At 43.3% G+C, this 12,580-nt stretch overlaps 1 protein-coding gene and 1 long non-coding RNA gene across 2 annotated transcripts; one reads left to right on the forward strand and one right to left on the reverse strand.

The window, feature by feature from the left end:
• The first annotated feature begins 539 nt into the window (after window positions 1-539).
• Window positions 540-4,897, forward strand: LOC121545729 (DAZ-associated protein 2-like). Its single transcript, XM_041856505.2, has 4 exons — window positions 540-711; window positions 1,354-1,472; window positions 1,603-1,845; window positions 2,220-4,897. The coding sequence occupies exons 1-4, from the start codon at window positions 699-701 to the stop codon at window positions 2,346-2,348; spliced, it is 504 nt and encodes a 167-aa protein (XP_041712439.1). The 5' UTR covers window positions 540-698; the 3' UTR covers window positions 2,349-4,897.
• Window positions 4,898-5,315: 418 nt separating this feature from the next.
• LOC121545730 lies at window positions 5,316-12,549 on the reverse strand. The gene is made up of 4 exons (XR_005996289.1): window positions 12,318-12,549; window positions 6,841-6,886; window positions 6,398-6,460; window positions 5,316-6,244 (listed from the first exon to the last, which is right to left on the reverse strand). It is a non-coding gene; the product is annotated as an uncharacterized LOC121545730 (long non-coding RNA).
• Between the last annotated feature and the right edge of the window lie 31 nt (window positions 12,550-12,580).

Here is a 12,580-nt window from a genome sequence, read left to right on the forward strand (position 1 = left end):
CTCTCTACTGTCTGTTCAATCACAATGTCCTCTATCATCGAAGCTGAAATATTCCTGCCAAGAATTTACTAACTGTCACTTAATGATCAGAATAGTGTATTAAAAGATTTTGAATAAAATTGCTATATCATCCTCCATATCATCACCCTGATGGGCATTAGTGATGATGTGGTGATGTACCCCCAATTGTTTTCTTATGGATCAAAAAAGTAACCAATAATTTTTTTTATAATGATCAACGTCAAATAGGTTTTTAGACTAGGAAGTATTTGAAGACTAGCAGAATAAATAGCAGGAAACGTAAAGCAAATATATATATATACATTTTAATTATCTTGAATGTTATCCAACAGTTTATGTCTAGGTCTGGTTGAGCACCTTCAGTGCCCACTTTTCCCATGCCATGGAACATTTATTAAATATAAAGAAAACTACAAAGTAAATTGAGCCAGTTAGGTAATGTAAAATAATTTACACAGCGCACGCACTTTCACCCGTAGAATGGGAGTGGCGAAGCACATATGACGTAACTGCATCCACCGTCACAACACAAATCTAGAGAAAAACAAGGAAGTGAACGGTCACGTAACTCTGAACTGTTATCTCAATTTTTAGTATTCAAACGGTCCTTATATAAAATACTTTTAGCTTCAGAATAATCGTATTCGACGCATTAAACCGCACACCAATTCAGGACAATGAACAACAAAGGTAATTTAGCTAACGTCCACAACCATTGTATTAGCTCACATGCTAGCTATCTAACAACAGCGGCTAAGGGTTAGTTAGCTAGATAGCTAACAATCGAGACTAAAAGGTCTACTTGACCGAAGTCTTTTCTGTTTCCATTATAAATTAGCCCAACCACTAAGGTAGATACTGGTGTCTAAATCGTAATAGAGTCGACATGTAAGTAGCCAGCTAGCTTTCTAGGTAGCTAACGTTAATGTTGCCTAATACGTAACATTAGAAAGCTTGCTGTAGTTACTACATGCTAATTAGCTTGTAGCCGCATACTCTGACCTCAATATCACTATCCAGCTAGCTTTTGCAGTTAGCTCTAGGACCTGTCATAGTCACTATTATGTCAGTTGGGTAAGTGTTTTGTTGTGACAATATTAACTTAGCTAGCTAACGTTAACTAATTATTATTGATGAAAGAAGTATTTTCTGCATGTTATGTTAGCTAGCTATACGTTTCTTAAATTAGACCGGTTGGTAGTAGATTGCAAACTACGTTAGCCCTGAATAATGTTTTGCTATTGTGTGAAGATTGAGTAAAACAGAGAAATGTGGGTATTGATAATAGTATAATATTATGTATCAATAATAGTATAATATTGTGTATCACAGGTTCCTATCCCCAGCAAGCTGTGTACCCTCAGCAGAGTAGTGCACCCATCTACCCACCTGCGATGCAAGTGTCTCCCCAGGCACCCCCTTACTCAGACGCACCACCTGCATACTCTGAGGTAACAAGTTTATTCCAAATATAAATGTCTATCTACTTTTGTGAAGAGTATTACCAATCATATCAATACAAACACACTGACCGACTGACTCTAACTCTCCCCTTTTCATATTTTCTCCATTACGCCAAAGATCTATCAGCCCAGGTATGTGCACCCATCTCAGGCTGGCCAGCTACAGCAAATGTCCCAGTACCCTGGCACTCAGATGTACATGCAACTGCCCCAGTCCATGGCTGTTGGACCAATGGGCCACAACGTCCCAATGGCATACTACCCCATGGGAGCCATGTATCCCCCTGGCTCCACTGTGCTAGTGGAGGGAGGATATGATGCTGGTGCTCGCTTTGGTCAAAGCAACAGTGCTTCCATCCCGGTGAGTATCCTCAAAACGCCTAGGATATATCCTGGGTGTCAAACTCAATACCTGGATGACTGTGAATTTGCTGTTTTTTGTTATTTCCTTTTAACAAGTGTCCAATTAAAGACCTAGACAACCTGATGAGGGGAAGTAATCAATTACCTTAATAAGTACAAGGGAGGAGTGAAAGCCTGACAACACTCGGCCTCCCAGTAATTGAGTTTGACACCCCAGGCTTATATGTTACTCAACGTCATGTGGTTCTATCATAAATCAATGTTCATATTGTACTGGAGCCAAATATATATCCTGTGTAATTGATAACATATATTGGTAAAGTTACTCATGTATGTGACTATTTCTTTCCCCCTCACCTAAACACATCACAGCCCCCACCTCCTGGCCACATGCCTAATGCAGCTCAGCTGGCCGCCATGCAGGGTGCCAACGTCATGATGACACAGCGCAAGAACAACTTCTTCGTGGGTGGCTCCAATGGCGGGTACACCATCTGGTAACAGCCAGTGTTTTCCGCAACCTCTCCCCATTCTCCTCTCCCTCATTCAAAATGATGACTCCTTCTCCTGGCCCATCCGCCAACCCCTTCCGGGATACTGATATCACCTAACGGAATGTAATATTTTAGAGCCCTGATAAAAGGTACAGTACTCCACTTCCGATCCCAAAGCAAAACAGTCCTAATTACTGATTCATAATTTGGGCTGCTGAACTGGTTCCCTGACCTTACAATGATAGTGCTGCTGTCTTAAGTCAAAACACATCTCACTGGTTATATTTTCTTTTTTTAATGCATGACATCAATCTACACTCTTAACACTGTCATCATTTTGTACTTGATAACTTCTGTTCATGTTTATAAACACTCATTGGACTTGGCCTAATGTCTTCCTCACAGAGAGTGCTACTGATCCAAGTAGAGCATCATATATACTTTAGTTTTCACTGTTGCATGGCATGTTGAATATGCCCAGTAGGCCTATCTAAAATCAGTTCCTGCGACCACTGGATTAATTTGAATCTGATCAAATAGATGTGTGTTGTAGTATAATAAATACTGGTATGTTAAACAAGAACCCAAACAAGAATGGATTACAAAATGATTACCAGATTATAACATGCCATGGTGGTTTACTGTACCTTCTTGGGCAACCGTAGATTAACATCATCGGGTGCCAAAGAGCACCGTGACTTAAATAAAAGTAAATTGACTTAAAATACTTCAAGAATGAAGTTGAGATTTGGATAATCGAAAGGGTTGGTTGGCTTTACATTTGCGCAGTTATTGGTTTTAATTTTTGCCGGGGTTTTTTCTTCCCTAAATTGGATACCCAGAGTTGTACAGCATCCCAGTGTTTGGTTTCCTTAAGTAAAACAATGGCACCCACCTGTTCTTAAACACTTAAAAGCACTGTCATGTAAACTAGAATAATCTACTAAAATCAGGGGGTTATTAAGAGTTAAACACTTTTTACTTTAATCCTTCGTTATAAGGACTGTGAGGGTTCAATTACAATGTAACCAGTTTGTTTCTTTTCAGTATTTATCACTTTCGGGCACATCTTAAAGTGATTTGTTATAATTAATTATTAGTTAATGTTAGTATAACCAATTAGCTGGTTGTACCAAAGAAATGGTCTAGACTGCACTAGTAAATATTTGGTTGTGACTTATAATTATAGTAATTGAAATATGGCACATTTTGAAAAGCAAACATCAGATTTAAGGAACAGTGATGAGTTTGATGGTACTTAAGACCTTCGATCTGGCATTGCTGTTGCTGTATTTTTTAATGGGGTGCTTAAATGTTTAATGTAATTGTGACTAGGTGGTTCTGCATGCTTTTTTGCACTTTTGCTTTGTACAATTTTGATTTTTGTAAAGATGTATCATTGCTAATTTTTTATAGAAATACCACAAGCATTAATTTATGTGCACTGCTGGAAATTAGATTTTGCTACTTGTTTTTAGTACAAATGCTAATAACCTGCAAATACAGTGCTATGCATGTTACTCTTTCCTGTCCAACTTTTTTAGAATTAATTTAAATGTACTTTCACTCCAAAAGGGGTGTTGGGTGTTCCTAAATGTTTTAGGACTGCAGAAAATCACGTGCATATGGTTCCCGATTTGTTTAATATAGTGTTAAGCCACATTATTTCTGAATACATTTTCTTATAAATAAAAATATGCATTGCATCAGTGGAGCTTACAACTGTTGACAACTGTTTATTTTCCAATACACTTCTGTGCTGCTAATTAAACTACTGGATAAACTTTAAGTAATAAATATCTAACACTAGGTTTGATCTAGTTTGTGAGACCATGTCTGCATTCAAGAATTTGATATTTTGGTTGAAACATAACATGGTTCCTTGCTGTTTTTATTTTTCCTCATGTAACGTCTTGCATGTTCTGATAAGTCACTGGGGTTTCCGACATAATAGCCTAGATTTGATAGCTGTAGACCTCATGGAAACAGAAGTAGTCTTCACTGAAATGTGAATTCCAGGTCACTTTGGTCAGTAAGTTGTCTGGTAACCTGCTAGCCTAGCATGCAACCTGTTTGCACATGTATTATCAGACTGCAGCTGTTCTTGGTAACACTGATCACATGACCAGCTTCCATTCCAAACATGGTTATCATGTCACTCATATTTAGCGCGGCTGTAAATGTGTATCCCATTCCCAAACACACATTGATGCTTCATACCGTTTAAAAAGGGGTCACAGCTTTCAAAATGTAAACAAAAAATCTATTCCTTCAAACACTGTGTAATTTTTTGTTTTCTTTCTGTCCAAGGCCTGACAATATTGTTTAATGCAGCAAAATAATCGTGGCTTAGACCTAGCAATATGATGTACTGTAATGCAGCAACATAATGGTGGCTTAGACCCAGCAATATGATTTACTGTAATGCTTACCAGTAGATGCCATGCCAACCACAGCCAGTGTGGAGTAAACATTGAAGGATTTATGGACATTTATAGTTCAGGGATTCTCTAACATTTTTATAATATGGATATGTATTAAAGTGATTTGATGGACTATGGTACAGTTTATTTTAAGATTAAGGAGATGAGTTACTTTGGTTTGCTGAAACATGCATCTGGAAGAAAGAACTCTGCAAAGGAACTTTGGAGCACAACGTTTTTTTATAAACGTAAAATATAACAACAATTTAGAATAAAGGATATTTTGGACAATTGAAATGCTACCTGTTCCGAGTTCTTTTCCGTCATTTTGAAAAATGTTTGTGACATGCATCAGGACTCTCAAGCAGCTCAAGTGGCCCTGTATGAATCGTAAGAGTTGAGGAAATGTTTACAGTGCATAGATGCCTTCCCTGTGATGAAAATGAACAACTCCAGCCTTATATGAAATACACATTGCGGGGTGCGAGAATGATTCTCTTCAATGTTCTGTCCACCTATCACTTATAGCTGTAAGGACATTCAACAATGAGTGAAAAAAGGAAAAAGCTTTATTGCCATATCTGACCTGCCGTCTTGAGGTCTGTCATGTCACTTACTACCTTTGGCAGATACTTCAATAAGATCATACAATCTCTAGCTGGTAATAGTAACAGATACAATACATTTTCCATTTAGCTGCCCAGATAGACAATAGTAAAATCCTTATCGTTTTGCCCAACTTGTAAAGTATGGATAATGGCATAAGAATAATACAATTTAATCAGTGCCTTCTACTGATCACCAAATCAAATTCCCCATTTAGCACCCCAGGATACTCATTCATTAAATACAGAAAATGTTAAAGTAAAACATAAAATTAAAAGCCTTCAGAGCTGACATGGGGAGCAGATATATAACTGAATTGTGATGACACTGAAATGGAGGCATATTTATGATGTCATCTTAAGACATTTACCCGCAAGAATCTCATAAAGTCTTCCATCCACCAGTGTTTCACAACGATCTTTTATGTGCACACAACTGTTACGTTGCAAGTCCCATCAGTGTGCGCACACACACACCTCTTTTACTAATGCATCTCATCTCCTGCCCAGCTTATGTGCCTATAAGTGAGTGTTTTCTTGGGTTAAATCTATGTAGGTCTTCCCCAAAACCGTGGAAATCCCGTAGATGGCCATCAAAGATGGTTGTCATTTTCCTGTTTCCTCTCAGTTTGGCAGATAACATTTTGTTAACACCCACCCACAGTTCTCCTCGCATTCCTCCTTTTCATCCTTCCATCATGTTCAAATGAAGTACTCCTTCTTTTCGTCAGTTACAATGTTACCGTGGGCCTGATCAGGGTCTTCCACCGGGGAAGGTTCTCCTGTGGTTGTGTAGGCACCCTTGTTGTGGCACAAGTACCGGTACAGAAGGAAACCCAGGCCAGCTAGCATCAGCAGTACAACTACGATGACCACTGGGGAGAGAGAGAGTCAACTGCTTTTAGAATAGGGACTGTGAAGTTTAGCTAATGATAGATAACTGGCAAAACACAGTTTTAAGGTATCTATTTTTATTTTCTTTGTCATAGTGAAGTAAAAAGAAAATAGTCCAAATAAATTAGGCCTACCTCCAATGACAGTAGAGGAGTCTGTATGTGTGGGAAGTGGCGTTGTAGTACTCATCTCTGTCGCTGAAGACAAAGCATTGACACAAACAATCCGTTTAATACTGTAGGCTGTGCTAGTATAAACTTGTGAAACTGCAATCTGAACTGTGTTATAACACAGTAATATGTTTATGAACGGCTACACTGAAACATGCCAGAACCTCAGGTCATGCTGAAGTTTAATTTCTGAATCTATATGACATTACGCAATGTCTTAATAATCAGAGGTAAACAACAGAGCCATCATGAAAAGGGTTGGGCATCATCAACTCTAAAGGAAAATATGGCTACAGTATTTTATTGACAAGCTGACTTTAAATAACATCAAACGTATTTTGTCTTTGAGAAATAAGTGCCACATAAAAGGGCAAATCTCTAGCACAAAAATGACATGTCCCACTTACCTGTCATGGGTGGAATAGTCATGGTGATTGATGTCAGATTCACAAGCTATAGAACAAATGAAAAGTATACTGATTAGTACAGTCATTGTTTACACAACACACAAACTCATAAGTAAAAAGCCCTTTATTCCCAACCAACAGTACTAAATGCAGGTAACATTACAATAATTCAGGGTAGAGAGTTGTAGAAAAAAGTAATCATGTTTGAATCCTGTAGGCTATTTACAGTGGTAGAGGTTATAGCTGAGTGGCCAGAAATTGGGCTACTTTGAAAACGATGTTGTGGGTGAAAGTGTATTGGTTGCAGGTTTTTGGGCTACTTCTAAATTGCACCACATCTCTTTAAAAAATGTTTTATTAATTTCACTGTGACCTGCTACTGCTGACTATGCAGGTAACATTACAATAATTCAGGGTAGAGAGTTGTAGAAAAAAGTAATCATGTTTGAATCCTGTAGGCTATTTACAGTAGGCTATTTACAGGACTGGCCACCCCTCATAGCCTGGTTCCTCTCTAGGTTTCTTCCTAGGTTTTGGCCTTTCTAGGGAGTTTTTCCTAGCCACCGTGCTTCTACACCTGCATTACTAGCTGTTTGGGGTTTTAGGCTGGGTTTCTGTACAGCACTTCGAGATATTAGCTGATGTACGAAGGGCTATATAAAATAAAATTGATTGATTGATTGATTGACTATCAGTCAGTGATGCAGGCTGTTGCTGAGTGAGTGGTGGGGAGGGCAGAAGGTGTGTGTGTGTTGAGCACAGTCAGTGGTGTTGAGAGAGCGCTGCAGCAGGCAGTCATGACAAGTGATGTGAGAACAATGAACTAATTAAGTAGCACTAACTAGCTACAACATTTAGCTTTTGGGTGGAGTTTCCCTTTAAGAATGGGAAGCATAGAAATAGAGCACATAGATGTCACGATCGTCTGAAGAAGCGGACCAATACGCAGCGCGTGGAGTGAACATGATGACTTTATTTATTAAAGCAACCACGAAAAACAACAAATGACGATAGTGAAGTCCTCTGTAACACTGACAGAAACATGGAACAAAAACCCACAAACACACAGTGAAACACAACAGTTTAAATATGGCTCCCAATCAGAGATAACGAGCCGACAGCTGACACTCGTTACCTCCGATTGGGAGTCAATGACCAAACATAGAAACCAACCCAACAGAAAAGCAAACATAGAAATACACCCAACAGAAACATAACAACCCTGGCTCAAAATAAAAGTCCATAGAGCCAGAGTGTCACAGTACCCCCCCCTAAAGGTGCGAACTCCGGGCGCACCAGCAGACAGTCTAGGGGAGGGTCTGGGTGGGCGTCTGTCCATGGTGGCGGCTCTGGCACTGGTCGTGGTCCCCACCCCACCATAGTCACTACCTGCTTACGTAGCCTCCTCCAAATGACCACCCCCCAACTAAACCCCACAGGATTAAGGGGCAGCACTGGACTAAGAGGCAGCACCGGACTCAGGGGCAGCACCGGACTAAGGGGCAGCACCGGACTAAGGGGGCAGTACCGGACTCAGGGGCAGCACCGGACTAAGGGGCAGCACCGGACTAAGGGGCAGCACCGGACTAAGGGGCAGCACCAGGATAAGGGACAGCACCAGGATAAGGGGCAGCACCAGGATAAGGGACAGCACCGGGCTAAGGGGCAGTACCGGACTAAATGGCGGATCCTGGCTGGCTGGCTCTGGCGGATCCTGGCTGGCTGGCGGATCCCGGCTGGACGGCTCTGGCGGATCCTGGCTGGCGGAAGGCTCTGGCTGATCCTGTCTGGCGGAAGGCTCTGGCTGATCCTGTCTGGTGGAAGGCTCTGGCTGATCCTGTCTGGCGGACGGCTCTGGCTCCTGTCTGGCGGAAGGCTCTGGCTGATCCTGTCTGGCGGGAGGCTCTGGCTGATCCTGTCTGGCGGAAGGCTCTGGCTGATCCTGTCCGGCGGAGAGCTCTAGCGGCTCCGGTCTGGCGGACGGCTCTGAAGGCTCATGGCAGACGGGGCGGCTTTGCAGGCTCAGTACAGACGGGCAGTTCAGACGGCGTTGGGCAGACGGACAGTTCAGACGGCGTTGGGCAGACGGGCAGTTCAGGCGCCGTTGGGCAGACGGGCAGTTCAGACGGCGTTGGGCAGACGGACAGTTCAGGCGCCGTTGGGCAGACGGGCAGTTCAGACGGCGTTGGGCAGACGGACAGTTCAGGCCCCGTGGGCAGACGGCAGACTCTGGCCGTCTGAGGCGCACCGTAGGCCTGGTGCGTGGTGCCGGAACTGGAGGTACCGGGCTGAGGACACGCATCTCAGGGCTAGTGCGGGGAGAAGCAACAGGGCATGCTTGGCCCTGGGGACGCACCATAGGCCTGATGCGTGGTGCCGGAACTGGAGGTACCGGGCTGAGGACACGCATCTCAGGGCTAGTGCGGGAAGCAGCAACAGGGCATGCTTGGCCCTGGGGACGCACCGTAGGCCTGATGCGTGGTGCCGGAACTGGAGGTACCGGGCTGAGGACACGCATCTCAGGGCTAGTGCGGGGAGAAGCAACAGGGCATGCTGGACCCTGGGAACGCACATAAGGTCTAGTGCGGAGAGCCGGAACAGGGCATGCTGGACCCTGGGGACTCACATTAAGCCTAGTGCGGAGAGCAGCAACAGGACGCACAGGACTCTGGGGACACACAGGAGGCTTGGTGCGAATAGCCGGAACGGGCTGGACCAGGCTGGCGACTCGCACCCCTGGTTTGGTGCGAGTGGCAGGAACAGGCCGGGCCGGGCTGGCGACGCACACCGTAGGCTCCGTGACGTGACGCAGGGACAGGCCGGGCTGGGCTGGCGACGCACACCGTAGGCTTCGTACGTGGCGCAGGAACAGGCCGGGCTGGGCTGGCGACGCACACCGTAGGCTTCCTACGTGGCGCAGGGACAGGCCGGGCTGGGCTGGCGACGCACACCGTAGGCTTCGTACGTGGCGCAGGAACAGGCCGGGCTGGGCTGGCGACGCATACCGTGGGCTTGACGCGTGGAGTAGACACAGGCCGGTCCGTACTGGGAACACACACCACTGGCCTTAACCGGGGCTCAGGAACGGGCCGGACCGGACTGGTAACACACTTCAGCCTCTCACGCCGTGCCACAACAACTTCCCTCCCTCTACTCGCCAATGGCTCCCGTACTCCGGTAGCCTTCTCTCCACGTCTACCTGTGGCAGCCTCCTGCTGCCCAGCCGCCCAAGTCATGTGCCCCCCCCCAAAAATTTCTTGGGGTTGCCTCTCGTCCACGGGCTTCCAGCCTCGCCTCCGTGCTGCCTCCTCATACCACCTCCTCTCGGCTTTGGCTGCCTCCAGCTCTTCACGAGGGCGGCGATATTCTCCCGGTTGTGCCCAAGGACCCTCTCCAGCCAGTATCTCCTCCCATGTCCATGAATCCTTTACAGGTGGATACTGTTGCCGCTTGACACGCCGCTTGGTCCTTTGATGGTGGGTTTTTCTGTCACGATCGTCTGAAGAAGCGGACCAATACGCAGCGCGTGGAGTGAACATGATGACTTTATTTATTAAAGCAACCACGAAAAACAACAAATGACGATAGTGAAGTCCTCTGTAACACTGACAGAAACATGGAACAAAAACCCACAAACACACAGTGAAACACAACAGTTTAAATATGGCTCCCAATCAGAGATAACGAGCCGACAGCTGACACTCGTTACCTCCGATTGGGAGTCAATGACCAAACATAGAAACCAACCCAACAGAAAAGCAAACATAGAAATACACCCAACAGAAACATAACAACCCTGGCTCAAAATAAAAGTCCATAGAGCCAGAGTGTCACAATAGAACATATCTACCGCTTCTTAAAATTTCTTTCAATGAGAATGAGATCTATAACACACATTTCTATGTGAATTTGTCAGGTTGGCCAAAAATGTAAATATTGCCACTTTAAATATTATTCCAATGTTGGCTTTTTTTAGAGGCAAGAAATGTTTTATGTGAATTTCTGGCTCAGTTGAGAGCCCCATTTATCTATTTCAGTAGTAGGCTACTCTTATTAGACTTTTAAATCACTGTGAATGACCTAGGTCCTATGAGTAGACCCATGTTGGCATATCAAAACATATATATTAATTTGGGACGGTTCATCTTCACTTTGGGACGATTCTGGACGGTGATGAAAAAAGTTAGTCTCGAGCCCTGTATGCAGCACGCTAGCTAGCTAACATTGGCCAGAAAGTTGAAGTCAGAGGAGAGAGAGCGGCGCGCAGTGGCACAGAGAGGAACCGATTAACTCCATTACTGACTATCAAATTATAATAGTAGCAATTGATTGATTAACAGTAGAATAAAACTATTGATGTACTGGACTCATGATGGATCTCCTTTCTCTGTCATTTCCATCTTGCTCCAGAGGGATGGATTACTGGGACATCAGGCTGCAACATGAATTTACATTTTTGTGAAATAAAATAAGCAAAAAAAGTAAACTTTCGGGGCTTTTCGATTTTTATACTCCAGTTGAAAATATGATTATTTTAGAGCAATGTGACTTCTATTAACACTGTTTCACAATGTTTAACATTGTGTTAACACCATTTCACAATAATGTTGTGGGCAGGTTTTGAATGGGCATTGGGCTAGAAATGTACTTAGACCTGGCAAGCGTGGAAACCAGTCTCCCTAAATATCTAGTCCCCACTCACTTCCTCATAATAACAGGCTTCACTGAAACCTATTTTGTCTTTTATTATGTAAATTAGTAAAATATAAAACCAAAGTTTATTGCAAAGATTAGAAGCTCATTCAATGATCCTGGGTTATCAGGACATATGAATAATGGATGCAAATACAGAAATGCAATGAGAGTCATCTAGTGATGTAGTAAATTGATTTAGCTACCGCCGTAGCTGGGCAATAAAAAATACAATAAAGGGTAGTAAATTCGTATCATTTCTGAATATCAATCATTGAGGTATTTAATCAAGATGTCGCCTGGAATAGCATGTTTACTGGCTAGGTGGGTACATCACACTTTCAATGCTGCCATTGTTCATCACGCAGCTGCGTACTTAAACTGAGATTCAATTGGGTCCGTGTTATCCAGAATGCTTGGGACATCCCTACCCTAAACCTTAGCTAACCCGTAACCATTTAAATGGTCAACTTCAATGGGGTAGACATCAAAATGATCCTTCATAGCATGAACCCAATTGAATCTGTTTACATAGTACGAGCAAAAAGTCGGTTTTATTCGCTTTATTTTTTTATTTTTTTAAATGATTTTCAGCAACCCGTGGAATGACCGCTATTGTACAGGACACACATAGGCACAGGAAAGCGTTTTCAGATGTGAAATTTTTACAAGAATCGACTGATAGCGACACAATGTTCTTTCTAGCATATCCCTCGACCAGTCATCAAAACTCAACTCTGCCTCGATATAAGACAAAGGAGTTGAGGGTTCCCCAACTACTTTACCTGAGGAAGTAGAGATATCTGCTGAGAGCGATATTTGCTTGCTGGTCACCTTGCTTCAGACACACCACTTTTCTTACAACAACAACAACAAAAAAGGTTCGAAATACAGTATTTTAAGCGAGCTAGCTTTAGTAAGCCAGCAACGAACAAGAAAACACAAAAAACAGACAGGTGTGCTCACTGCTCAAACTTTCCTGTAATGCCTTGAACGCTGCGTTCATGAGACGCATGTGTGCTCGCTCCCGTGAAATTGCAACAATAGC

This window comes from Coregonus clupeaformis, chromosome 30 (genome assembly GCF_020615455.1).
Source record: "Coregonus clupeaformis isolate EN_2021a chromosome 30, ASM2061545v1, whole genome shotgun sequence".
Lineage (NCBI taxonomy): Eukaryota > Metazoa > Chordata > Actinopteri > Salmoniformes > Salmonidae > Coregonus > Coregonus clupeaformis.

What these genes read in the sequence shown, in the direction of transcription:
- LOC121545729 (XM_041856505.2), top strand. An exon ending in CACCACCTGCATACTCTGAG is followed by an intron (nt 1,473 to 1,602) that starts GTAACAAGTTTA and finishes ATTACGCCAAAG; the next exon opens with ATCTATCAGCCCAGGTATGT. An exon ending in GCAACAGTGCTTCCATCCCG is followed by an intron (nt 1,846 to 2,219) that starts GTGAGTATCCTC and finishes AACACATCACAG; the next exon opens with CCCCCACCTCCTGGCCACAT.